Source organism: Neodiprion lecontei, chromosome 6 (assembly GCF_021901455.1).
Source record: "Neodiprion lecontei isolate iyNeoLeco1 chromosome 6, iyNeoLeco1.1, whole genome shotgun sequence".
In the NCBI taxonomy this organism is placed as follows: Eukaryota; Metazoa; Arthropoda; class Insecta; order Hymenoptera; family Diprionidae; genus Neodiprion; species Neodiprion lecontei.
Window position 1 is genome coordinate 23,298,596 of NC_060265.1, and position 27,552 is coordinate 23,326,147.

The 27,552-nt window shown below is 38.5% G+C and overlaps 3 protein-coding genes across 5 annotated transcripts; 2 read left to right on the forward strand and 1 right to left on the reverse strand.

The window, feature by feature from the left end:
- Positions 1-489: 489 nt before the first annotated feature.
- LOC107217773 (ADP-dependent glucokinase) lies at positions 490-4,174 on the forward strand. Of its 2 annotated transcripts, none has more exons than XM_015655432.2 (5): positions 490-914; positions 1,095-1,382; positions 1,513-1,649; positions 1,735-2,183; positions 2,332-4,174. In XM_015655432.2, exons 1-5 carry the CDS (start codon positions 586-588, stop codon positions 2,575-2,577), a joined length of 1,449 nt encoding a protein of 482 aa, XP_015510918.1. In that variant the 5' UTR covers positions 490-585; the 3' UTR covers positions 2,578-4,174. The 2 variants fall into 2 exon arrangements, with proteins under 2 accessions (XP_015510918.1, XP_046598610.1); XM_046742654.1 differs by having other exon boundaries at positions 1,203-1,382.
- LOC107217766 (zinc finger matrin-type protein CG9776) lies at positions 2,384-11,925 on the reverse strand. 2 transcript variants are annotated; one of them, XM_015655424.2, is made up of 9 exons: positions 11,731-11,925; positions 10,903-11,217; positions 10,686-10,814; positions 9,821-9,989; positions 9,232-9,410; positions 8,564-8,947; positions 8,139-8,244; positions 6,721-6,839; positions 2,384-6,422 (listed from the first exon to the last, which is right to left on the reverse strand). In XM_015655424.2, exons 2-9 carry the CDS (start codon positions 11,191-11,193, stop codon positions 4,287-4,289), a joined length of 3,513 nt encoding a protein of 1,170 aa, XP_015510910.1. In that variant the 5' UTR covers positions 11,194-11,217; positions 11,731-11,925; the 3' UTR covers positions 2,384-4,286. The 2 variants fall into 2 exon arrangements, with proteins under 2 accessions (XP_015510910.1, XP_015510909.1); XM_015655423.2 differs by having other exon boundaries at positions 9,232-9,413.
- A 1,047-nt stretch (positions 11,926-12,972) lies between these two features.
- LOC107217758 (protein stoned-B) lies at positions 12,973-25,902 on the forward strand. The gene is made up of 12 exons (XM_015655404.2): positions 12,973-13,198; positions 15,722-18,490; positions 18,623-20,240; positions 20,325-20,490; positions 20,602-20,806; positions 20,893-21,387; positions 21,489-21,723; positions 21,804-21,972; positions 22,151-22,265; positions 22,470-22,788; positions 23,027-23,237; positions 23,331-25,902. Exons 2-12 carry the CDS (start codon positions 15,755-15,757, stop codon positions 23,473-23,475), a joined length of 6,414 nt encoding a protein of 2,137 aa, XP_015510890.2. The 5' UTR covers positions 12,973-13,198; positions 15,722-15,754; the 3' UTR covers positions 23,476-25,902.
- The last annotated feature ends 1,650 nt before the right edge of the window (positions 25,903-27,552 follow it).

The window sequence follows — 27,552 nt, forward strand, 5'->3', positions numbered from 1 at the left end:
TATTATCTTCAGTTAACGATATGAGTGGAGTATTAAACATATGTACAGAAATTACATAAGGTACATATACGAACAACTATATATTTCTATCCTTTGATTCACTTCTTACACTATATCTCTCCCATTCTTTGCATCAAGAAAAGGTTTCTAATTCTGTTAACGGTAAACCAGGTGCATGTTTATTGTGCATCTATGATAATAATATTTTTGTTGATCAGATGGAGTTAGATTGATATAATCGAATTTGGCCGAAATGAATTTGCGTAGTTGAAAAGTATACGGCGTCCGTATGGGGTTATATGAAAATTTCGGTCTGTTCCTGTTCGACATTCCACAAGCATAAGAATATTTGACTCTGTATTATCTGGGTACACGTGGTGAACGATGGTAACATCAGTTTGTGATACCTTTACTTACCGACCGCGCACCGGATCGAGTAGCGCGTGTAGGGGAGGACGCAGATGGCGAAAAGCCCCATAAAGCTAGCAGTCTAGTATGTAAATCTAAGCAGACAGATTACAGAAAGTGACTTTTGATCCTTCCGTTTGTGACGCGGCGGACGTGACTCGTGCTTCGATCGTCGAAATGGAGTATAAAGGGTTAAAATTTGGGACCCTAGTGTCTATTTTAGTGATAGTATTAGCAATTTATTACAGGAAATCAGAAAATACGTTACAGAAACGATTGATCGCTGTACTAGAAGGCCTAGAAAGGGTCGAAACGAAACATGAAGGATTACCGAGACCGAAAGTTGCAATAGGTTATGGAATATGTACCGATGTTTATATCGACGCTAAGTATTTATTGAAATACTCAAACGATATTAGAATTCCTGAACATTTCGACGAAATAACTACCGAAAAAGAACTGTTGAAAAGTTTTGCATACTATTTTCGTCATGGAGCTGCGGCAGAGTATGAATAATTTTGCAATTCACCACTCATCATTCTTATTAATTATTCATTCGATAATTGTCATCTTTCCATCAGGCACGTCTTAATAGTGATCAGAATATTCCCCTTAAAACTTCTCAATAAATCCTCATCCTCAATAAATTTTGATCAGTTCAAAGGAAATATTCATGTTCTTTTCAGACGATTCATGTCGAACAGTTCACTATTTGAGAAACTTGTTTCTCACGCTCGATCATTCCCATCTTCCTACTCAACTATTGGTGGTAATGCGCCTGTGATGGCTCTTAGATTTGTCAAAGAAGGTTGCGATGTGCTGCTCGCAGCTAAAATGACAAAGGCACTTCAACAAATGATTCCTTCTAACATCAGAGTCGTTGGAGGTGATGTTAACAGAGATGATGTACATTTAGTCCTGGAATACAAACGTGGTGAATCATGGGGACCTTATACAAGCTCTCGTGCTAATAGGTGAGATAATATAGGTAAATATTAATGAATACAATAATTGCAATATATCAAATTCTTTAAAGAAATAGCAACTAATTGTACCACATCTTAACCTGTGACATACATTATTCAAGTGATTGATATTGGCTAGGTACATCGTGCACAACGACATTAATAATCCTACCATCAGTTCATTGGAAGAGTTTGATAAATTATTACCAGAATTTGCTCCAGACTTGTTCGTCGTTTCTGGCTTACAAATGATGGATAATTATCCTTTTCCTGAAGGTATAAAATCTTTCATTTGGGTGTGATCTGGCATTTGTTTTTCTATTTTTTTTTTTATAAATTATAGAATTTCCTTTTTTTCTAGGAGTACGTCTAAGTCGGTTATTAAAAGTGAAGCAGCAGATGATCGCCCAGCCAAAATCGACAAAGATACATTTTGAAATGGCTTCATTTACAGAGGAAAGTTTGTTGCTGGAATTGACTGAGCTAGTCATACCCTTTGCAGACAGTTTAGGCATGAATGAACAAGAAGTTACTAATTTGCACAACTTGATGTTGTATGGAAATATTTCATTGGTTGCTGATTCAAATCCGAGAGTAGCTACAGTTTTGGACCAAATGAGAACGCTGTTCAAACTGGTACGGAGAAACGAGAAGTCATTTATGAATGCGAGACAGTTGACACGTATTCATGTTCATACTTTAGCATATCAGGCAATTTTGAATGTGAAAAATTCTCGATGGAAAAACACAATGGCTGCAGCAGCAAAGGCATCATTAACAGCCAATCGCCATGTGTGTGGATCAAATAATGTGAGTATAATATTTTTTGTCAAGTTCCACTTCTTTTTTTACTGCAGCACTGAAAGGGAGCACTCAATAAGCCTTTGATTGTGCAGAGTGGTAGTAGAATCATCGATGATTTCTAATAACTTGAGTACCAATTATTGTTTAATTTCAGGTTGATGTACAAAAGGCAATGCTGATAATGGACGACAGTTTTTCAACGTCAACTGAAGCTGGTAAAAGAATTCCTTTAGACATTGAAAAACCAGTTTCGTGTTGGGATGAAGTTTTAAAAATTGAGAACGATCAAATATCAGTTCAAGTCTGCGTTGCGCCAGTTTTGGTCTGCACTCAGGCCAGCCAAACTGCTGGTGGTGGCGATAATATTTCGAGTGCTGGTCTAGTGCCCCAAATTTCGTAATCTTTTCATTTGGTGTGAAAAATATGCAGTTATGTTTGAATATTTTTATTGTGTGATGCCTCATACCATTTATGGACCACATGGAGCACCATTAGTGCACAATAGGAATTCTTTTCATTTGCACTTGATTGATAAGTCAAGCACCGTATTTCAATGATTCATTCCGTTTCATGGCTCTAATTAAACAAATCGTTCCAAAAAAAGTTCAGCTTTTTTGTTGCTTTTTCTTAAAACAATAGACAATATCTTAATGTCATTCCGCATTGTTACATTTCGTATTTTTATGGTATTATGTTGAGCATGAATTAATTTGCCATTTGTTACTAGAGGATTCAATTAAACTCATTTACTATAATGAGGAGATCCGAAACTATGTTTGAAGAGAATGTGATTCATGACAAGCTAGTCATTCCATTGAACTCGATTTACTTGAATGATTTTGTACATCATTTCCAAATCATGGAACGTAGATACTGATTTATAAGGCCAATTGAATCTTAACGTTTTTAGAATTTCATATGATTAGATAATGTATACGTTTGATGTGAAGAATCCTGTTCTAACATTCCATAAAGTTCATCTTGAAATATTACACATCAATATCGATTCTTGGCATTGAAATTATTCAAATATTTGCCATACTTTTAGGAATACTTCATTATATGAGTTAATTTGTCTCGTAAACATTTTATGATTTATGGGAATAAAATATAATGAAGCGACTTGTAATAGTATACTTATTATCGTTTACAACAATTCATTATTTCATACTATAATGTATTCTAAGACTGAAATAAAATTTCGTTTACACATGATGAATATTTTTGAATTTTTATTGGATTAAATCATTATTAATTGGCGAATTGTTCAAATACTGTATAGCTAATAGTAAACATGGGCGTGATATAAATTAAGTCTTTAGTGGAATTAAGTGGGGACAATACCATAGTTGTTTCGGAGTATCTATCTTTATTCATGTTCCATACTGCGCTTTAGACAGTTAAAAATTATGAAATTAACAATGAAATTATAAACTAATATTGTAGTCGCATTGAATACCATGGGCTTGGTTAATTTAACTGTAATCATCCTATTAAATATTGTGATCAGTGTTTGCAACTTGCAAAGAAGAAAATTAATCATGACATATTTCAACATGTGAATATTTAAAACCTCAAGTATAATACACAACTAACGTGTGAGATTGTTGAATTTATACAAATCACAAAACGAAGTTTTATAGCTTTTCGAATTCTTCATGCAGGTTGTTCCACATCTTCAATTTAAATTATTCCTCAAATATCCAGTACGTGGTTTGAAATTATTTTCTCTATTATTCAGAAGCAGAAATCTTGAGGATGAGCCTAATTTCCGACGATATTATACATACATTATAGTCGATATGACCAGTAACTACTTGACATATTTTCTTATACATGAGAAATGCTTATCCTAAAGTTCATGAACACGCGCAAATGAAATAATTATCAAAGAACTGAAGCAATGATAACATCAAATTTATAAAATTCTAACTACAGTAAACCACCATTGTTATCCACACGTTTCCAATTCAGATTCAAATTGATATTTACCTTGTTGCTCTTGAGAAAAAATGAACTGAATTACCATGTTTACCAACCCAAATACGTATCTTTATATATTTATTTGAAGTCCCTGTAACTATCACTGGCACATATGAAATTGTCGGTTTAAAATATAGTATCGCCTTCGTCAATCCCTAACATTTTCAAGTCGTCAGGTCCAGGCTGTGTATCACCTTCAGGTTCAGCTTGAGTTATTTCTGGTGGTGGATGATCCATATACTCAGGTCCATATCCAATGCATCCCAACATACTGTACATTGTTGCATACATGACGCTTTCTTGTTGTTGAGTTTGTTTAGCATCTTTTTCTTCTTTTGGAAAAATGATATTCAAGGCTTCCTGCAAATCTTCTGGTAGTGGTATAGATGGGTCAGCACGTTTTTCTGCTGGCTCAGGTATATCTGCCACATCATGTATCGAAGTTTCTGCAGATGGTAGAGGAGGTGGTGGATTTGTATGAATTTGAGCAAATGTTGAATTGCTTTGTACTGGAGGTGGTGGTTGCATTGGAATGAAGGGAGGAACATTCTGTATTGGTGGTTTGCGTATTGGAGGATGTGTGACAAATGGTGGTTGGGTTGATAGGAATGCTGGTCTATTAGAAACAAACGGTGGCCTGGTTGAAACGTGGGGAGTAGGAATAAACGGAGGTCGACTTATTGGTGGTGGCGGATGACTCGGAGGCGGCGGTAGTTTGGGTACGTTTGTATTTGGTTTTTGTTGTTCAATAATTGGTTGTTCAATGATAACTCCTTCAGATTGATTTTCAATTTCCATGTCAACAACTTGAGGTGTCAGAGTTTTACTTTCTTTCAGCATCGGCGGGGGTGGTGCGACTAGTATCTTCATCTGTTGTAATTTATTCAACTGGTTCAAATTTCCGTTATTAAGATTTACTGGAGTTGCTAACTTCGTAATGTGGACCACACCAGGTGGATTTATTATTTCGCTAGGAACTCTTGGAGTGTCTTCAAACTTGCTTTGCTGATAGGGCAGTGGAGCTATGTCCTTGTCTGTAACTTTAGATTCCTCAGTTTTCTTTTTAAAGAGGGGTAGTCTCCCAATGAACGGCAATTTTCCTTTAGTTATTGTTGGCATTGGTTTTTTCGGCTGCGGACCAACTTTTTTAAATTTCGATGCAAGCTCGTTTGTCTTTTTTTCAAATTTGGATTCGTCATTCGAGGAGTTGTCTTCTCTTCTTTCCTTCTCATACCTGTCATAACTTCTCTTAGGACTATCTCGCCAGTTTCTGTCTCGCCTTGGGGAACCACTTTCCCGTTTTCTGCGATCATCGTAATATTCTCTGTCTCTTCCTCGTCTTCTGTCATTCCTGTCGTTTCTATCATTTCTGTCATTTCTGTCATTCCTGTCGCTTCTTTCATATCTGTCGTACCTTTCATACTTTTCTTCTCGCCTTTCATACTTGCGGTCACGCTCATCTTTATATCTGTCTCTGTCACGATCTCTATCTTCTTCTTTTGTTTCAGGTAATTTATTTTCAGTTGGTTTAACAGCCATATTAACTTGTTGCTTTGTCCAAAAACCCATATGTGGTTTGGGCATTTCCTCAGGTTTGGCTGCATCAAGTGATTTGTTAGGAGTAGCTGGCTGCTTGTCTTCTTCTTTTTTTATCCAAAACGGTTTCGGAGGTTCTTTAGGGCCCCAAGCTTCTAAATCTTCATCTGGTTTCTTGGGGAAAGGAGGATTTTGACTGTGAATCTCTTCATAGGTCAATTTTTCTTGGCTTTGACGACCTATTGCTTTAATTTCTTCCTCCTGCTTGGCTTTCAATTTGTCTCTTATAGAGTTTAATAACTGACGATCATCTGCTTCTTGTTGTGCTTCGGGAGTTGGCTGCTTGATTTGTTGCGCAACCTGGGCCCACGATCCTTTCAATTTCATTCCATGGTAATCAATTTCCTCATTCAATATCGCTTGGGTAGCGGCCTTCATTTTATTTCTCATAGCAACTCTTATACTTTTTGATTTATCCTGATCAGAATCAGAAAATGACTCATCTGAATCTGAAGATGTATCAGTCCCACTACTCTTGTTTCGACGTTTTTTCGATTTCTTACTTTTCTTTTTGCTCTTTTTAGATTTCTTTGGCTTGGATACAGGCTCGTCCTCTTTCTGTTTCAACAACTCAATTTGCATTTGCTTGTGCTTTTCTTCTGAAAAGGCTTTTTCACGATCAGCCATCCAGTCTGTCTCCCAGTGAGGATTTTGTTCCACAAAACGCTGTATTCAATTCAAAGAGGAAAATTGTACTTAGAAATCAACTCAAGTTAATTGTGTTATTCGACGTATGAAATAAAACAAAGAATCTTTACATTGTAAAATTGACGTCATGCTCAAAAATTTGATATTACATGTTTTAAGCAATAATCATTTTTTCCACTCTATTATTTGCAAATGGATTGTGAAAATTCATATAAATTCAATATGAATACTACAATGCTGTCAAGAGATTTAGTTAAAGATGCGGCATAAATTGGTTGATCAATCTCAATTAAAATAAAATAAAAAATCTACTCACAGAAAAATTCTCTGAATGCCTCTTTGACTTCAAGTGTAGACTGGCGCAATGCAGGTCACCGATCCATGAATCACAGAGTTTGCAATACCACGCTGTAGCAGAGATGAAAAATTGAAGACCTGGAATCAAAATTTGTTCAACATTGAGCTATGAAAATTTACACATATTAAGCAAGGCTGGTAAGTTTATAAAGAATGACCTTATGTTTTTCCACGATATACTCAAGTGGCTGAAAAGATAAATAAACACTATTAAAATTTTGTAAATATTATTATTTCAGTCAAGTTTGTCAACTTCTGTTCAAATTCGTGATAGCTGCTCATAGCTGTAAGAAACAAGGAAGGGAAGTTTTTATTCTTTACATGAATATTACAGTGCATCATTTATACAAATTACATACCGCATGTAAGTGAAGTAGGTAATTATACATTATTCACACTTGAATTTACAGATTAAAGTTAAAAGCTATTAAACATTTGCTTGAAGTGACATAAGTCAGGCATTGTTTGAGAGAATTATGCACAGCTTGACTTTCATCACAATCCATGGATTCATATATATTCTATGACAATTTTATTTAATATAGTTTTACACATATACGTCTTACTTGAAATTATTCACTGCTAATGAGCAATTTCTTTGAGTAGTAAGGACTAGGCATTCTGTTGACTTATCTTCTTTCTTCATATTTGATGATATACATAAATGTGCACTATCACGTACATAAAGTATTCTATTTACTTAGAATATCTCACAATATACAAAACACAGATGAATGGAGTCAATAAGACCCTCTCACAAGACTTACGGGGGAACATAGACTTATGTGGTACGGTAAAGTAATCAGCTCAATGGTAAATCTGTACTGAGTATTGAATTCTCACTTATATTTTCTCAGTTCAATGTCCTGGAAGTTTCGAATTACTCATAAAGGAGGAATGCTACAGATTAGGTATTACCTGTCTTTAGAGGTGAGCAAACTATAAATCAGTATGCTACAAATATAAGAGGAAAAAATCATAAGAAATGTTATAAAGTACTCAACAGAATATCCTCTGTAATGATTTGACGGTTTGTAATTGAACTGAGGTGTGAACAGACAGGAAGAAAAATAGGGGGGTAAAAGAAATAATAGATTTATTTATAAAACGGTGAATTTCGGGGACGAATTTTCGAAAACGAGATTAAGTTGCTAGTGCTCATGTACCCATCCTGAATAATCTTGAATGCAGACTTTATGCTCTATCACCTAAATTTCATAAATTTGAATTCCTTGCGAACGAACAGCTGTGGCAGTGGCAGGTAAAGTTTCATGCTTAGTTAAAGATGGAGGTCGCCTCTTCAATACATACCGGAAACAGTGTGCAGCTACGGAATTTGTATGCTATTAGTAAAGATCCATTAAAAAATAATCATACCCTTGATTGGTGTTCGTTTCGTTGGAAGTCCGGGATAATATGGTACTTCTTTTTCCGTTCCCTCGCCGTTGGCTTTATGCCACGGCATGTCAACTATCTTGCGTTCCTGTCATGGGGAACGCAAAGTTATTAATAATCCTATGCTTTTATAAAGAAGCAGCATTACTTCGAAATATAGATGGACGAAGAAAACCAAATTTTTTAATCAAAATGGTTGAGCGACAGGTGGACCAAAAATTTCGATCCCACCACATGACCCATCTCCTGGTTCGCTTTTATGACATTATTGTTTGCAACGGTTGTAGGAAATTGCAGTATTCGTCATCAAAGTTAAATGAAATTCATTGATGATGTGCATCTACATAGATATAATTTACGAAAGAACGAATGATTACATAATAAATGTAGTAGCGATTTCAACTTACCACGCAAGCCTCTTTGTGCTCATTGCTATGAAGGTGATTTAAATACTCCTTCGCAGTTTTTGGAAAGATGTCGCACACCTTACACCAATGCATTTCAGGATCATAATGTACAAAATTGTACATTGGTTTTGTATCTTCGGGAGACTTTTTGTCTCTCTCTCGATCTCTGTCTACTTTAGATTCCTTGTCCGAGTCTGATACAGAGCCTCTGTCTGGGGATTCGGATTTCCCTTTAGGGAACTCGTCTTTAGGACTTTTCAAGTTTTTATTGGATTCCAACTTAAATTTCATCTTCAGATCATCCACTGTTGCTTTATCACCGATGATTCCAGTCAGCATGTCTATCACATTGTGTATAGATTTCATTTTGTTCTGAATCTCAATCTGTAAGAGAAATTTTGTGCCTGAATAACACCATTTTATCACAAAGTCAAGTTCACTTTCATGAATGAATTCGTAAAATTGGGGTCGCACGTTTTTTGAAATTATCATTCTTTGTTTGATATCGCAGAAATAGGGAAATCCATAGTTAGGAACACTGTTTAATTCAATGAATGTATGTAAGTATTCCAGAAACATTGGTATTTACTCCGAAGACAAGTTTTTGTCGTTATTTATGTATAGATGACTGAACTATAACTCACTTCCCTGAGTCTTACTTTATTTACCTGGAGCTTTTGATTCTCCTTCAAAATCCGATTGTTGTCTCTGCCACCATCTTTGCTTATTTCATCACACTGTTGACGTAAGATCTCCAATTCACGTTGAAGTGTGCTAGATTTTTTAATGTATTCCTCTCGCTGTTTGCTCAATGTCGCTTTTTGTTGCTTCACCTCAGCCGCAATTGCTGCTGAGTTTGTAATTTGGAGGTATTTCCAGAGTTAGGAATGGATTGGATATTGACAATTGATTTGAAGATCAATAAGAAATGAATAAATTTCATCAGATATGAAATAGTACATGATTCGAAACACGTAAGAATTCAAGAATCATAACATATATTATAAAAAGAATTCAAAAAAGAATCAAAAGTGGATAACAAGAAATTTTGATTAGAGATAAAAAAAAAAGAGCAACCAAATATAATTAAATACAAGCCGTTGATTAATCAATTTCCATCGGTGTAAATGTGATACATATTGAAAACAGAAGACAATATAAGAGAAGTGGAATGGATTGGAGTAAAAAAAATTGACTTTCATTAGAAACTGTACGTGATACGTAGAAATAGCTATATTTAATTTGTTGATTGTATACCTTCTTTTTTAGCATCCTCAGGTCTTGGTAAAACTGAAGCTGCTAATCCCGGAGGTGCAGGTTCCACGGGTCTTGGTGGCTCGGGTTGTGTATTTAAATTAGGTGGAGGTGGTGGCTGTTGACTGTTGTACGGTACTTGGGTTCCTTGCCATCCAGAAGTTGTGTAGTCCTATAAAATTAATATCGACTCTCGATAATAAGATCTTGAAAGAAGTTTAAACGAATCCTTACCTTTGCGAGTCCGAATAATTGAAACGGGATATCGAATGTATTTTGAAGACTCTTCAAGTTGAACCTTTGTTGTTTTTTATTTTATTCTCAGTACGATTCATTGAAATGAGAAAAATAATAAAATTGATATACTTACTGTTCGACAGTATGCTTTTTTGTTGTGTCTATTGTTGTTCATCATAGCGTACAATTCAATGATATACATTTGTCATATAATAACATTATTGAACAGAAGGATGGACTAAATAGTGGGTATTTAAAATACGTAGTAATTATACGGTGATACCGCGCAATCAGTGTATAAAATTTATAAATTATAATTTAATTTATAGATTTGATATAGAAATGTTCCCAAGTGCTCGGAACCAAATTCCCATTACTATTGGCAGGATGTACAGCTGAAGTATATCGCACATTGATAGATTAAAAACTTATCTAATTTATTCATTCAAGTTGTTTAACTGGGACGAATCTCTACTCGATGAATTGTAATCCTTAGACCAGAGGTAGTGGGATAGTTAAATAATCTCAATTCCAATCTGACTCTTGGTACATTTTACACACTGATTTCATTCCCAAAATGGATCGACAGATTGAATTTAAACCTACAAATTGACAAATTCATTGTACTTACACTACGATAACTTGCCGGCTGCTGGTAGCTATAATCATAGGTTTGGTTGTAGTTGTAATTATAGTTGTATCCCTGGTTATATGCAGCCAATGACGGTGGCGGCTGGCCAGTATTTGGTGGTGGTGGCCCCTGTTTAAATTGTAATATTCAAGTTAGAACATGAAATCCTCGAGCATATGGCAAATTCTTAAGCTTAGTCATGTATCATTGTTTGAACCTGGTATTGGTTATGAATAGGAGCCTGATAATTGGAGGAAGCCACAGCTGGAGGGGGTCCTTGAGGTGCCGTTTGCGGAGCCGGTTGTTTCCAGTCTTGATTGCGGCTAGTTTCCTTACGCCTTCTGTCCCTCGAACTGGAACGCGATCTTCTGTCCCTCGATCTAGACCTGCGATATCTAGATCTCCTCGGAGACGGAGACCGATCATATTTTCGTGACCTTCTCCTGTGAGAGTCATCAGACTCTGGACTAGGACTTCTAGGCCCTTTACGCCTAGATTCTTGATCCATAGCGACCAAGTTATTCAACTATTACTAGAAAAAATAAAAATTCAACGTTTTAAAAACATCTCAATGTGTCCCATTTCACTTATCTGTTGCCAACACTTCTTCGCGAAGGCTTTAGAGATTTGGGCATCATGCCAGTATGCGTGTGACACTTGTTACTAAGTATTTTGGGTACTGAAACGCTTCCTTATGTACTGTATTCGATGTTTCTTATGATATTTGAACGCCAATTGTCCGTTAATTCGTAGTATCGACAATTGCAGACACTGAGATGTAGGCGTGATTTGTGCGCGATAAAGCAACCGCCTCCATTCTACACATTTACATTTGGCTCGAATTAAAGCGGCAGAACAAATCAGTGCAATGTGGAGACTGAATTAATATTCGTACTGCGTATTATCAGTTATTACGATTATAACAAGGAAAATCTGTTCAAAGATTGATATCGACGAAATTTGCCCTGCGGCCATTATGGCTTGGCTAATTTTACGGGTACAATTTTCAGGGTTATTTGTAACAGGTTTTACTATTATAGGTTACCTGGCTTCAATATTCAGTTACGTATAAAGCTCTCACTCAATTAATTTCACTGAATTAATTGCAATGCAATTTCTAATACCATGCCTTCGTTTCCCAGCCAAAGTAACAGGCAAACACTTAGTCAGATTCACAAGCTTGCGCAAATGCTGCAAATGCGTGAAGTATGCGGCGGATTGCGGCGTATGCGTACGGCAACCACACAACCCAACCACACTGACTGTCGAGTACCGGGGATAACGTGGCGCTATCTTTGCTCCGAGTGTCGAAACTTCCGGGGCGTACGTCTACCTTTTCAAAAAATTGATTTTGCACGACAACATTAGAGTCGTTTGATACAATTACAATGGGATACAAAAACGCTGGGGGGTTATTCTTTCAATGAGATAACCGGTGATGACGCTGAAAGATGTTTGAAACTGCTTTCCCAATGGTAGACATTACCTTTATCGCCTTTATCATCGCTTATCGCAGTTGAGGAATAAGCGACGAACCGTGCACACTTACATTGTACGCCCTTATCTGTACAGTTAAGAATCACGTAGAAGCCTTGATTTGCAAACTAATACGAATTATTGTCATTTCAGCAGTCTTTTTATCGTAATCGACACTTAAATTCTATACGAATCGTGAAAGAATACCTATTCCTATCAAGAGAAACTCTATATTTTTTTTTTTTTTTAATTTAGTACCGATTGTACGTGTATTTTATAGATTCGTTTATATAATGCTCTTTTGGTTGACGAAACTTTAAGCCATCTATCGTCGATTGGGATGGCATTCGTTCTTAACGATTTATCTTCTATTCAAGGAATATTATACAGTTGCTAAGGAAAACGTCGAAGCTTTGCCACACAGTATTTACGAGTATAATCCAGTAATATGAGGCTAAAGAAAGTCTATAGACAATATAAGTAAAAGATCCCTCGAACTGACGCTGATACAAAAAGTATCGGGATGACGAATCGGATCTGACTTCGGTATCGTCAGACGATCGTCATCGAGCGTTAAACCCCACGTGACATCGTCCAACATTTTACCTTATACAAGCCCTGCTCGGAGGGGTAAGATCCACCCTCTTTCTCTCTCGCCCCCTAATTACGCTCGTATACGTGTATGCATCCGGCACACGTTCCTACACGGCATTACGCGCGCGTGTTATACACGGGGATATTCGCCCACGTCCGCGTCCTCGGGGGTGCGCGCATTCGCGCATTCTCGGCGAACGGATCGATGTTGGAAATAGCTTGCGCGAGCGAGTCAGCAGAGCCGGCGCTTTCATCAGAGCCTCAGGCTCTCGGCGGGCTTCGGAAATATTGGACTTGCAGCTGCAAAGGTTTACGCTGCCACACGTCCACGGCCAGTGTAGTGATCGGGAAGTTATTAATAATACCATTCTTTTTTGGCTGTAGTCGCGGAATGACGCGTAAAAAATGTGCACATCGTCGACGGGGCTGATGAGGCTCAAATTGTGAGTATCGACTAACGTTACCTACCATCTTCCTGCCTGCTACACGGGAGTCTGCATGATATACTCCGAGACTTATCCATCTCGCAATTTCACCTTTTTTTCGCAAATTCTCAATTACTTTTCGATCATTGATCGAGAATCACTTCCGGGCGCGTGTCTAATTGTAAGTAGCTGTCGATATGTAGCGAGTTGGGGGAGCTTTAAGTCATTCAATCGAATCGGCCTCGTTCTGCAGTAATGGAGTCCGCGTTTGGACTTTTCGAGTTTTTGAAGTAATCGTTTAATTCATCTCGTTGACATTTGTTCTATGTTTCATTGAATTTAATGAAAACATTCGCTGAGTTTTTCCATACTTTTGGTCATCTTTACAATTTCCTATATATTTTAACATAAGCTTACCGAGGAAAGATTCCGTTATCAATACATGAAACAATGTAATTAATAATCAACTCCGCGATTGCTATCAGATTTTCATAATAAATTGTCGAAGGATTCGGTCAAAAGAAATTGTAATAGGATAAAATCAGTTCACTCAAAATTACGTCTATGAGAGGTTGTGTAAGTGCCGAGAGATCAAAAGGGTTCGAAGGCCAAATCGATAACGAACTAAAGTGTCACTTGAAAATGGAGCTTTTCACAAGGTACTGAAAATTTTTATTTTCATATACTTCAAAGCAAAAAATCGAAATTGTCGCCACACTTCCGTATTTTACGGAAAAGTTATGTGCTCGTCATCGCTGGGAGAAAAACTATCAATGCCACTCCTTTACTTAACATTTTCATCTATAAATTTATTCATTCAGAACAACGGTGAAAAACTAAAGTAACGTGAAACCGCAAAGATATCATGTAAAATTATTTTTGACCGTCATCATTACTTGCCCTCGGTGTTTAAACAAGTGCAAGAATTAGTTTCATACCTGTGAAAGAGTAAGCTGAATATCCCGACAGTAAGAATCAAAAATAGCTTCCATTACAGATTCAGATTTTACTCAAGTTTATCATTTATTACCATGAATCTTACGATGGCAATTCTGAATTAGTCTTCCATTTAATATAGACTTTCAGTTTATAGTCTATCAAGTGCCCAGGTCCATAAATTTTTTGCTCATACGGCCGCAGAGCAAAAGTACTGATTTCTAAATATAAGTTCGACTTAAGTCTTCGCCTTACGTTTCGTCGCGTCTCTTGCTCATTCATTCGCACTAGCTCGAGCTTCGGATCTACCTTCTTTCTCTTACCGGCACCCGTTGCTTACCCCACGGTACCGCGAATCGATAATCTCGAAATAACTAGCTCGTCAATTTCACCGCATTCAACTGGGTCAAATTTCGTCATCGAGAAGAGTGAAAAAAAAGGTGAAATACACAATGAAGTTTGATTCATTATTTCTTAATTTCTTGTTCAACTAAATTCAAACATCGTGCGACGAGTGTGATATATGACGTCAGTTTTTCATCATACCGCGGTTCGCTCTCGATTTGCAGTGCTGCTTGTGGATTATAAGAAATATTCAAAGTTCTTTGAATTGCTTGGATCTCACTTCGCATTTAGATATCTGAGGGAATCTTGATTTAGGCAAAGAGCCAGGTTACTTTGATGGGAATCGATTTAAACCCCAGAGATAATTAAACATTTCTCCACGAGCGCTGGTTGATTGCAAATGCAGAGGATTGTGCAGATTTTTGTCGGTAATGGGTGTTGAAACATATCCTGCAAGGTAAAGATTATTGTCATTTAATACAGTTATTTTTATATCCGTGTGTTGAACTTTAATTGCAGCCATTGAAGTCGGTTTGATCTTATTTTAAAGTACGTAATTCTCTAGCCTTTGCCCTTAATATTGAAGGAGTGATGAGAAATAACTAAGGGAATTTTGAATCACTTACCTGAATCCAGAAATGTTAAGAAGCCGTTGGCACGCTGAGAATTTAATTAAAATGTAAATTCTGCATGTGGTATGAATATATAAGCTTATTTATCGCATATGCGAGTAAAGAGTATGTACATAGAAAGGTTCTGGTGTAGTGCGGTGCCATACATCGATCGCACCGACGCTTGGCAAACATCCCGTACAATGTATTAAAATCAGCCAGATGAAAAGTTCAACCTCAGTATCATTATTTGTAGAATGTTTTTGCCTCTCCGAGACTTATTTAGGTATAACTTCTAGCAACAGAAAAATTTCACCCACGTTGAAAAATTGAAAAATAAAATTTACTCTGTCATTAACGGAAGCCTGAATTTCATTGCGATTGCAGCTTCTACACGGCGTAGCCGTTATCGGTCGGAATATTAAACAATGCCAAATGACTTTTACGTATTTACAGACCCTTAGACTGATTTTGACAGATTCAAGGTAACCAGTGTATTCTCCTGCCAGTTGTTTAAAACAGGAACGCTCGTTAACGTGTGAAATGTCAGCTTAAAACAAATACATATAGTTTTGAATGTTGGTGGGAGTTTTTAATTTTTAACTACCCAGTTTGCGGTTAAACGGCGACTGTCTTGGAATGATTCCAGAGGCCTCCGTCACACCGCGGTAGCTCTTAGAGGATGCACAAGCTAGCCAAGGGTCTGAAGAAGAAGAAAAAGCAGAAGAAGGGAAAGAAGGGGGCGGAGGAGGACGAGTTTGACCCCGAAGAGCTTGAGCGTTACCGGAGAGAGCGGGCCGAGGCCCAGCAAAGAGCCGCCGAGAGTGGCGACCCTGGTGCAGCTGAGCCCAACGCAGACTCCGCAGCCGCGGGATCCGACGAGTGGAAGAAGTTCGAGGCTTTGACAGCTGGTGTAGACTCGATCTTGAAGAAAAGTCAGGGTGACCTAGACCGCATCAAGTCGACGTCCTTTTTCCAACGCAAAGCACCGCTAGAGGATCCTAAGGTAGCCAATGCTCAAAATGATAAGAAAAAGGCCAAGCGGTGGGTAGGCTTCGACGAGAGTGGTAATCCAATTGGTGAAAAGAGCCCCGAAGAGGAAGAGAAACCCGTTAACGACGTCTCTGATGGTTTCGTCGAGATACCCGACGACGAAGATGACCAGGAAGACTCAGCGGAAGAAGACATCTTCGACACCACTTATGTAGACGTTCTTCAGAACATCGACGTTCAACTCGCCTATATTCCAGAAAGTCCTACGCAGGAGGAACTTGGAGACGATCCTTTCGATACAACGAGCGCTGACAAGGTGCTGAAGACCGTTGACAAACGAGGAAATAAACTTGTTAGCTTAGGAAACGCCGTTGAAGTATTGTCCGGTCGTATAGATCACGTGAGCACCTGTAAGATATCCAGACCTAGGAAGGTTAAGACCCAAAACGATTTGCTGCTTGGTGATTTTGACGAGTCTGAGCAACTGGACTCGTTACCGTCCACCGGAGTTGTCGAGTCAGCTGTCGTAGAGAAAACACTTCTTGATGATGATTCCGATCTTCCTGACATTCCTGTCGACTTAACGAAGCTACCACCCGTCTTGCCAAGACCGGTTACACCGGAGACCAACGCAACCACCACTTTCAAACTCGACTCTGACCCAGTTGATATCTCCGAGTTTGAGGTCCTGAGGGAAAAAACTATCCTTGAAGAAATACCTGATTTGGATGATACTGAGTTTGATCTGAGCACGACTTCGGAAACACCTTTGAAACTTGAAGAAGCTGACGATCCTTTTAGTGCCAAAGAATCTGAGGAAAACAAGTTTCAGAGTGAGATAATTGAGGCAAGCTTTGAAGCTGCAACTTTTGTAAACGAGGAAGACCCGTTCGATACTACTTTTGCTGAAAATCTTTTACCGGGGAAGACGGAATTGAAATGCATCGAGAAGGAGCTTGAAGATCTTCCCATTTCTGAAGTCGCTATATCTCTTACCGATCCTGCTGGCCTCAGTCGTGATTACGAAACTGGGCTTATAAAGAACGCTGACGACCAAGACGGTGACATCTTTGACACTGACGCTTCTTCGACTATTCAAAAGGATCTCTTAGGTGGTTCTGTCACAGATCTAAGTCAATTAGTTGATCAGCCCATCGCCCCAATTGAAGAGATCACCTACGTCGATCCTTTTGATACCTCTGGCGTAGTGGAGCTTCCGCCTGGAAAAACTGAGCTTAAATTCCTTGAACGGGAACTTCTTGGTGAAGTTGAGAACGCCGAGCCTCTCTCTGACGACGACTTTGATCCACGAGGAGACGAAACTCCTGTCAAATCTGCTCCGTCTCGACCTCCCGCACCTCCGAAAGTTGTCAAACCATCTCCTCCTAATTTCGAAGTTACTTTTGGGGACGCAGATGACGCCGTAGTTCCTCAACAAGGTCGGAAACCATCTAGACCAGAAGAACTCGGGCTCGCTGCTCCCGTAAAAAGTGTCGCATTTGATTTACCAACTCCGTCTCAACGACCTGATTTGCTCAAGACTTCAGAAGAGGAAAAATCAATTCCCTCGAAGCCTTTGACACCATATTCGCAGAGATCGTTTGAAGAAGTTTTATCTGAAGACGAACCCGGCGACGAGGCTGACATCGATCCTTTTGACACAAGCTTTGTGGCAAAAGTTGCACCTGGAAAGAAAGAGTTAAAATTGATAGAATCCGAATTGTTGAAGCGAGACTCCCAGCTTTCTCATAGCTTGAGTGATCACGACTTTAATCCGAGAGCTGAGGGAGCTGAGATCAATCAAGGAAGAAGATTTTCGGATTTTTCAGCGACTACTGCTAGGCCGAAGAGTTTGAAGATCGTGGGTGTGTCCACTTCTTTGATAGAGGAATCCGAAGAGCAGCAAAAATCGGTCTTCGAGGTGAATATCGAAGCTCACAACAAAAAGGCTAAACCTAGAAGACAAGAGAGTCTACTGGACGCTGAGTTTAAAGTAGATGCGAAACCTTTAACGCCAAGAATTGAGGCCACGGTAACCATTCAAGAGAAAGACATTTTGTACACCGATCCATTTGACACTTCCATTATAGGTAATATTCTTCCTGGAAAAGCTGAACTAAGGATACTTGAAAGTGAGCTAAGCGAAATACCTGAACAATTACCCTCGAAGAAACTCTGCAACGAGCAGAATTTTGATCCAGAACTTTCTGTTGAAGACGATTTTGATCCGCGGGCCGGCGAACCGGAGAAGCCACAAGATTTTCTGGGGTTGTCTGGTCGAGATACAGGCGTAAAAGTTTTGACACCCTTTCAATCGAGAGAATTTCCCGAGGAAGAGGATATCGATCCTTTTGACACAAGCTTTGCCACGATTGGCCCTGGCAAGACAGAGTTGAAATTACTCGAGTCGGAATTGATAGAAAAATAATAATTATCGAATTGTAATATCGTTTCCACTTTATTCATTTTCGTTGACTATTGGTTTACTGCTAATCGTTGAGCGCTCGCAGATAAGTACTGTCTCTATTTATTGTTGCTAGATATTGACGAAGTTTAGTGCTCGTTCAAGATGGAATCCAAGGGTGGAAATCCGTTCCTTATGGACGATTATGACGATCAAACTGATGTTGCTGGAAATCAGCAAGCTTCGAATCCATTCCTGCAGGACTTTGGCCCTGCAACAGCATCTGGCGGTGGTGAAAATCCATTTTTAAATTTCGGTGTCGATCCAGGTTATCAACCACCATCTACTATAGACTCCAACAATCCTTTCGCATCTTTCGGCGTAGAAACTACAGCGCCAAGTTCTCTGTTCGGCGTTGAAACTTCCTCGGTAACTGCATTTCCGATGGATATGCAATCGAATGACATTTACGGTGGTGAAAATACAGACTTATTTGGTCAGGCAGAACCTGAACAACAGAAGCCACTAGATCAAGAGACCGACCTTTTCGGCAGTCCAAAAGAAACTAGTAAAACATCCCCAGTAATGATCGTTCAAACAGGGTATCCAGCTGAAGTTCTTGAACCTAAAAATGGAAAACCACCGCCCATGAGACCTCCTCCGCCAAGGCCTCAGCCTCCTCCTCCACCTTCTTCTCAAACAACGAAAACCAAAGATTTGATTCTCTCGGTGACCGGTGCGATGGATGCTACGTCTAATCATCTATTGGACCGCCTCCAAGCAACAAGAACTCCAAGTCCTACCCTGATGCATTCACCGTCGCCAACTCCAGAACATAGTTTTGCTGATCTGCTAGACGTCGACGGCAACGTACCAGAACTTGCCCAAGACGACAGCAAGCCTGAGACAAACTTGAGAAATAGCGACATAATGGATCTCTTCGATGCACCGAACCTGGATAATATACCCACTTCCGCATCAGACATGATATTTTCTGCTCCAAAGACGGAACCCACCTTGTTCTCTAGTACTGAAACTTCCGTTATCACAAGGGTTACTAGTACTCAGGAGAATCCGTTTGCAGATGTGGAAACTGAGGTTCCCCAGGGTGACGCGATTCACACCTCAGATTATCCGACCGAGAGTGCCGCAACCGCGGTTGAAAAGCGACTATCCATCAGTTCGGAGACACCGTTCTCGGCCAACAGCCCGTTCACAGCTTCTGACTTCATCCAGGACATCGCGTCAGCTGACTTCTCTTCTACTGCAGAGACCACTTTCTCTGATACCATTGGAGCGCAACTAACGAGTTCTACATTTTCCATGCTTGATCAAGCCCCGACTATGATGACCACTGCAGAACCATTGACCGAGTCTTTCGTATCTTCGACTGCTTCTGCTTTTGGAATAATTGAACCTCTGTATACTGAAACGGTCCCAGGAGTGAATACGACCTCCGCTCTGTTCTCTGCGCAACAGGATACCACTACATTTGCATCGGATCTACTGGGTGACTTGAGCCAGTCGGAACGGGAACCTTCTCTGGTTTCTACCAGCCCTGAACTAGCCTCTGAATTTCCTTCTAGTGGGGTTTACCAAACGGAAGGTCTCGATGACTTCTCCGCAACAGCTAAAGTCATTGAATCCACAGGAGATGCTTTCGACGCTTTCGCTTCTAAGTTCGATAAAGCGGCGGAGCCTGAACCACCGGGAGAGTCATTTTTCGATGCGTTTGGTGCTGGACAAACTGCGATGGACACATCTAGCGACGGTAAGAGCACACTGGTGTTTAGTGATTTTATTACCAAAATTTTTCTTTCGGTCCTACTAACAGTTTTTAAATTTTTCTCATAAGTTTGGGGTGATTCATCCGTGGCCGGGTCTGAAACTGCGACAGGTTTTGGTGAGAACGAAGGCTTCGATTCTTTTCTTAGTATGACAGCACCACCTCAGGATAACAAAGCGAAAAGGACCGAATCTGTGGATTCGGATGAAGCACCAGATTTCAGTATATTCATCAAGTAAGTTAGCGCTCTAGTGTAAATGCCTTTAGAAATATATTGTCCCCTTTCACGAAGAGGAATTTATACATCTCTTGTATAGCAAGTAAGTATAGCAGAGTATGTTCTTAGACCAAAGGAAGGGGATCAGCTGACAGCCACGGAAGGTGGTCCGATGCCTGTCATTGCGCCACCACCAAGAAGTCCGCAGAATTCTGCCTACGCTGATTCTTCTCCGCGTTTTAATCCCTTCGACAAGTCTGCTGGATTTGCTCAAGAAGCTGCTTTACCATTGGAGACAGCACAGGCCGGCGAAATGACCAGAACTGACTCTCAGGTTGGCAAACACTTGACTTGACTTGAGGCTTTAAAGCGTATGAGCTCGAAGCATGGTGGAGAATAATTTATTTTTTGACTCTCCAGGAAACTCCACCAACTCCGTTATTTGACGAAGATGTAAGTCAACCATTGGAGGATTTTCCACGAGTGACGTATATCGGAGACGGATGGGAGATGCAATTGCGTCAGCCAAATAAAAAGAAGATCACTGGTCAAAGATTCTGGAAGAAAATCTTTGTGAAATTAGTTTATCAAGGCGATAATCCGGTTCTTCAACTATTCAATGGAAAAGATGACAAGGATCCGTTCCAAGAGCTGCCTTTGCAGGCGTGCTATTCAGTATCGGATATTGGTGCACAGCAATTCGATCAATACGGCAAGATCTTCACGGTTAAGTTGCAGTACATTTTTTACAAAGAGAGGCCTGGGGTCAGACCAGGTCAGGTTACCAAAGCAGAAAGGATCACTAACAAGCTGAGCCAGTTTGCGGCGTATGCCATCCAGGGAGATTACCAAGGAGTCAAGGAGTTTGGTAGTGATCTTAAGAAGCTGGGACTTCCTGTTGAGCACGCACCTCAGGTAGAAGCAGTTTTATTTATAATTGTCATTTTTACATCAACCAAGCGTCGGCGTTTCATAATGTTCCAAGAATAAATTTTATAATTCTCACACCCAAACAGATCTCACAACTTTTCAAAATTGGTTCTCAATGTTACGAGGATATGAAACAATTTTCGAACGCCGTTGAGGAAGCTCTCTTCCGGTTACCAGCTCACAGAGATCGAGCCTTGAATTACAAGATGGAGGAGGTACAAATAACGGTAGTCGACGAGCTTTACGTTGAACAAAGCGCCGAAGGACATGTTGATAAGCAAATTGCGAGGGTCCGTCTTTTCTTCTTGGGATTTTTATCAGGTGAGATATTTCGGGAGAGTTTCATCTCCAAGTGCTGCTACACAAGGACGTTAGTACGCTAACCAAACAAATCCTCCTAGGAATGCCTGACGTTGAGTTGGGAATCAACGATATGTGGAGACAGGGTAAAGAAGTTGTTGGAAGACACGATATAATCCCCGTGGTAACAGAGGAATGGATTCGGTTAGAAAACGTTGAATTCCATTCCTGCGTACAGCAGGACGAGTACGAAAGATCTAGGATTATAAAGTGAGTGAAAATTACTCCGTATTTATTATGAAAGCAAGTTTTATCTTTTTATATTTCCTAGATTCTTTCCAGACTCCTCGAATTTCATTTGTCCAATACAAAATGCACCCATAATAAAGTAATAAAACTATCAGCACTGCTCGCCAAGCTAATTGATAACACACTAACATTTTGTAAGGTTTAAACCGCCTGATGCCTGTTACATCGAGTTGATGAGATTCAGGGTAAGACCCCCTAAGAATAGGGAGTTACCCCTACAGCTGAAAGCCGTCATGTGCGTAACCGGAAACAAGGTGGGCGGAAAGCATGCACATATTTAGCATATGTAGATACGGGAGAACCATTTGTAATATGATTTATATAAAATGCGGAAGGGGAACCCTCATCCTTGTGTGTATCAATACACTTGAATTCTTGTTGAAAGCAATAACAGTGATTCAACGAATCCTGTCTCAATGTTATTCATAAATGCAGATTTCATAAGGCGTATTTAACAGGTTGAGCTGAGAGCAGACATTTTGGTGCCCGGTTTTGCATCGAGGAAGCTCGGCCAGGTGCCCTGCGAGGATGTGATGGTTCGGTTTCCGATTCCCGAGTGTTGGATCTACCTCTTTAGAGTTGAGAAGCATTTCAGATACGGCTCTGTTAAGTCGGCTCATCGAAGAACTGGGAAGATCAAGGGTATAGAGAGATTCTTGGGAGCCGTTGACACGCTAGAACCACAACTGATGGAGGTGACCTCCGGCCAGGCCAAATACGAACATCAGCATCGTGCCATAGTCTGGAGAATGCCAAGACTACCCAAAGAAGGCCAAGGTACTGTTTGCCATTTGATTAATTATAATTAACGCAGTACGCGCTGCGTTCGCCTTTATCGATTCGTCGAGTGGAGTTTGAGCTACGTAGCATGCAAGTTCCAATCTGAAAGAAATTTCTGGCACCTAATTTTCCGAGGAATTAGCGTGAAGAAACTCTGTAACGTTGTCCAACATATTGGTACATATTATCAGGCGAATATTGCAACTGTCCAAGTTGAAATAACTTTCGTTTCCAGGTGCCTACACGACCCATCAGCTTGTCTGTAGAATGGCTTTGACTTCGTACGATCAGATCCCTGAACAACTGGCTGAATATTGTTACGTCGAGTTCACAATGCCAGCTACGCAAGTGTCTCACACAACAGCGCGTAGTGTGAGTCTTCAGAACAGCGACAGCGACAATCCACCTGAGAAATACGTGAGGAATTTGTCGCGGCATGAATATAGGTATGTCGTATGAGGATGTGGCTAAAGAAGCAATACCAATTGTGAACTTCCTGAGGTGTAGAAAATTACGGAAATAAATGCGATTTTCATCAGGGTTGGTATCGAGCATACGCAAGGAGAGGGACCAGGCGCTTACGTCACAGCAACGTTGAGTAAGAAAATTCCGGAAGCTACACCCGAGGTGCACAATGAATTTCCTGAACAGCCACCAGAGTCGGATTCGGATTCGTCGGATTAATGTGGTTTCCTAGGAATAAGGTAGGTCGGTATTATGAGACATGATTAATTATACGTAGTGTTAAGGGTTTAGTTCTGTAATTATAATTTAAGAACTTACGAGAGTTATAAGTTAGTGACGAACGTGTGACTAAGAAAATAATTAACCGTTATATTGCTTACTATATTATTCTTAGTGATGATGTAAGAAATCATACGTTGATGTAATCCACAATGCAGTGATGCAGGGGATACAAGGATAGTTTATAAAACTTAAGAAAAACTTCGAAGAATTAATTTTTAAGCAAAGACAATACTGCTCTTTTGTTAATCTAGCTAAATATCGTAGAATTCCTGTGGTTCAGTAATTTCGGAGTTTTACGAGTTTCAAGGGCTATGTGAAAAATACAAAAGCTGGCTTTCTAGGTAATGTTGATAATGTTTTTTTATTCTTCATGAACTGAAATATCATTTGGAAAAATATTTAATTTTAAATAATAAGTAACTGCTTATACGGAACAGCTGAATAGGAAATCTATCCCGCGTTTAAATGTTAATAGATTTTCCCATTTTAGCAATTTGCAATAACTAAATATATACATACATATATGTTTAACGTATATATATGTACCCTAAGAGAGTTTGATTGAATTGTCATTCTTATTTATGTTTTCACTTAGGATTGTTAGTTGGTTAATAACGTTATAGCGATTAAACTCTTTTTTTAGAGATTATATGTAACACTTTACCAACATGCATATCTTGTTGATTTCGGTTTGCAGATGGTCTAAGAAACGTTATATAGTCATTCTAAATTGTAGAAAAATAGTTATTACCATATTCATAGAAATAATTTACGAAGTAGACATAATATGAATATTAAAAAAAAGAACAGGTATCGACAATTCTAGTAAAAAAAAATGTGTGCATAATATTAAGACGAAAGATTATGAAGTAAAGTACAATACTTATAAGTCTATTTATCCAATTAGGTGTTAGTCAACCAAGTATATATATATTATTACGTAAGTTTCATTTGAGTTATGCTTCAGTTGGCAAGAAATTGCCCAATTCAGTGAGAGACAGCTACACCAAATATTAGATTTAAGAATCGCTAGTTTCGAATCGTATAATGTATATACGATTCGTATATTAGATACGATCAATAATTATAGGTTTCCTTTTTAATTTTCTTTACGCGTTTTCGTCCTGCAAAGGATTCAAAGAGTGTACACTCTAGTCACTAGATATAAGGCGTGAAATATAATACATTGAGTAATATATAATTATTAATTGCTAAGTAATCAAAGTATTATATTAATGTTGGTATGAAATAGGAGTAAACATAAAATATTCTACATTCTATGATGCCGTGCAAGAGACAAGGATTAAATGGTAGGTGATTACTAGGAGCAAATAATTTACAACGTGAATATGCTATTTACTTTTATGTATTCATAAAGATGGCGATTTAGTACATAGTATTTTTGATCGGTGAAACATATGATTGGGATAGCAAAGAATCATTTCATCTGTCATTGAAGCGTTTTGGAGTATTTTTTTTCATAGTCCTTGAAGCACGATAAGCCTGAATCATCTGCGCCACAGGATGAAGTTATGCTTCTGTTAAAACTTTAATTGAACTTTTGGATAAAGTTTTACGGAACTTTAGCCAAAGAATAATTCCAGCTGGTGATCTCAAAATATACTCGCATGTGTGGACAAAAAGAAAGATGTGTACCTAAAAGTAGATAATTATTATAAAATTATATGAAATACATATAATGATATACGAATAGTTAATAGATTTAATGCATTATATATACACTTATGAATAATTGTAGAAATGTTGAACAGAATTTTGCGTTTGAAAATAATCCCCAAAATGTCTGCGACTGTTTTCAATCGTATTCTAAACACGTGAAGTAATAATAACAATATACATAAGTATGCAATAATTGATGCAAGAAATAATTGATGAAGGAAATGAAGGAAGGAAAAACGACAGCGCGAAAGACAGAATATATAGTAACGAAAATCATCTATTGACCATTAATGGGTACAACGGCTCAGTTGCATTTGTGAAACTGAAAAAAATGAGCTGCCGTTTATAATGTGCTACAGTAGGTAAATAGCTTTGTGTGTGAATGTATGAAAAAACTGAACAAATAGATGTTATTTATTACCCACATGTAGAAGACACGAATTTTCAGTTAGGAGTTTTAAATTGCGTTACGCATTCGGAGTGATCTGCTTGAAAATTCAAAAAAGTGAACGGCAGATCCAAATATTACCGAAACATTCCAAAAATGTAGCTGTTACGAACATGCATAGCAAAATATGCTTTAGCAAAAATTTAAAATATATAAATATATTTAAATAAACGTATAAATATTATATCTACCATTATACGAATATTACTACTCATATTACTATTATTATTATTACTGTTGTTGTTTATATTATTTTTATTATTATTATTATTATTTTTTGTTTATTTTTATTACTATTATTATTCAACTTATCAATTAATTATTGCTACTTATTATTATTATTAATATTATTAGTATGATTATTATCATCATCGTAAAAGGTATTATTATAATAACTGTATATCGAACATACTCTATATATATATGTATATGTAACATAATTTGCGATAAAAATAATACATATATCGTTAGCTAAACGTACGATCAATAAATTCTATGTATCAATAAATTATATGAAATTGTTTAACGGATGATATTTCTAGTAATTTTTAAGTATGAAAAACTTTCTTTTCTGACAAGTGGTGTATCGTTTTGCATTCATGTTTCAGCTGTATGCTCAGTCAGCGAATACTGTGTCAAACAATTTGCAGGTTGGCGATATGAATTGCCACGGGAACTGGGGCCGTCACTTTTTTCGCATCTTGTGACTTTTTTCGAAGTGTCAAATTTTTCCGAGTTGAAATTTCTTCTTTGCATTCTCTTACAGTTACATATGCTATATTTCTAACATTTTAGTGATCGGTGCTCATCTGCTGGCAGGGAAATTTCAGGCAGCTCTGAAACTTGTCACACTGGCTTCTGTGAGTAATTGCAATACATGTATTATTTTACGCGCGTGTAAACGTTAAAAAAAAGAATATTCGTAACGAATTTGGATGCAAATGTACATGAACGAGGTTTGAAGTATGTTTTTACGATTCGGGCGTAATTTAGAACTGCGAATGTTTCAATAAGCTTCCGTGTTTCTTTCATCCTAAATTATGACTCGAAAAATAATTTCACTTGAGGGTATTTTGATGAGGATAAAACCCGTCATTATATTCATTAGGTTTGGGGTCAGTGCGCCGTGAAAAAAGGTATGCAAAATTTCGATCCCGTACATAGGTATACTATCGCGTGCACTATAGATCGACCGCTATGATTCATGTTGTTTGTCTCTTTCTCCTATCGTCTGGAAATCTGGTGAACGAACTCTCCTTTCAGACTACTGTTACACACGCCCATCAGGCAGTCGTAATCACGAGGATTCGCAAAATTCGTTGTGTAGTATGCGCTGTAAATAGTTTCCGAAGAAGCAAGAAGCCTGGCAACTTGTGTGAATAAAAGTGAAGAACTGCGCGGTATTCGCGAGATCTACGCATATCGTTTTATTCCCGAGACCTCGAGTGAACCTCGTTGAGTAGTAGAAAAATAAAGAAAATAAATATAAGAAAGACCTGGCAGTATTGGGCAATTTGTATTGACAAGAAGAAATAATTGACATTGGCGATGCCTTGCACGGTGTTGTCCTTCGATGTTCGTACGAGTCGTTTATAGTGTTTTATAGACTAGAAGTACTAAAGACTATTATCATAATGAGCTTTGCAGATGCGGGTCGAAGGCATGACGTTGACTAACGAAAAGGCATAAAGACGTGGTGGGCTTCGTTCGTTTTTATTTTCTTAGGCCAATTTTACTACAATTAGGTTCGACTTTAACGACGCTCGTGTATTTTTCCACCAGAGTTGAACACGCGTATGACATCTCTATACGTAGCAGAGAGAAAGGTCGTCACGAGACGAAACTGTACACCGTACGTTGGCCGTTGCATTTCAAATTTCTCAAAT

Excerpts from the sequence above, each read along its gene's own strand:
- LOC107217773 (XM_015655432.2), top strand. The coding sequence starts at position 586 with ATGGAGTATAAAGGGTTAAAATTTGGGACCCTAGTGTCTATTTTAGTG. Across the intron at positions 1,650-1,734 it reads TAATTATCCTTTTCCTGAAG|GAGTACGTCTAAGTCGGTTA; the intron begins GTATAAAATCTT and ends CTTTTTTTCTAG. Across the intron at positions 2,184-2,331 it reads ATGTGTGTGGATCAAATAAT|GTTGATGTACAAAAGGCAAT; the intron begins GTGAGTATAATA and ends GTTTAATTTCAG.
- LOC107217766 (XM_015655423.2), bottom strand. The coding sequence starts at position 11,193 with ATGGATCAAGAATCTAGGCGTAAAGGGCCTAGAAGTCCTAGTCCAGAG. Across the intron at positions 8,948-9,231 it reads AGGAGAATCAAAAGCTCCAG|ATTGAGATTCAGAACAAAAT; the intron begins GTAAATAAAGTA and ends TTTCTCTTACAG. Across the intron at positions 6,840-8,138 it reads GAAACGAACACCAATCAAGG|GTCTTCAATTTTTCATCTCT; the intron begins GTATGATTATTT and ends TTTTGATTCCAG.
- LOC107217758 (XM_015655404.2), top strand. The coding sequence starts at position 15,755 with ATGCACAAGCTAGCCAAGGGTCTGAAGAAGAAGAAAAAGCAGAAGAAG. Across the intron at positions 20,491-20,601 it reads GATTTCAGTATATTCATCAA|ACCAAAGGAAGGGGATCAGC; the intron begins GTAAGTTAGCGC and ends GTATGTTCTTAG. Across the intron at positions 23,238-23,330 it reads TTGTCGCGGCATGAATATAG|GGTTGGTATCGAGCATACGC; the intron begins GTATGTCGTATG and ends GATTTTCATCAG.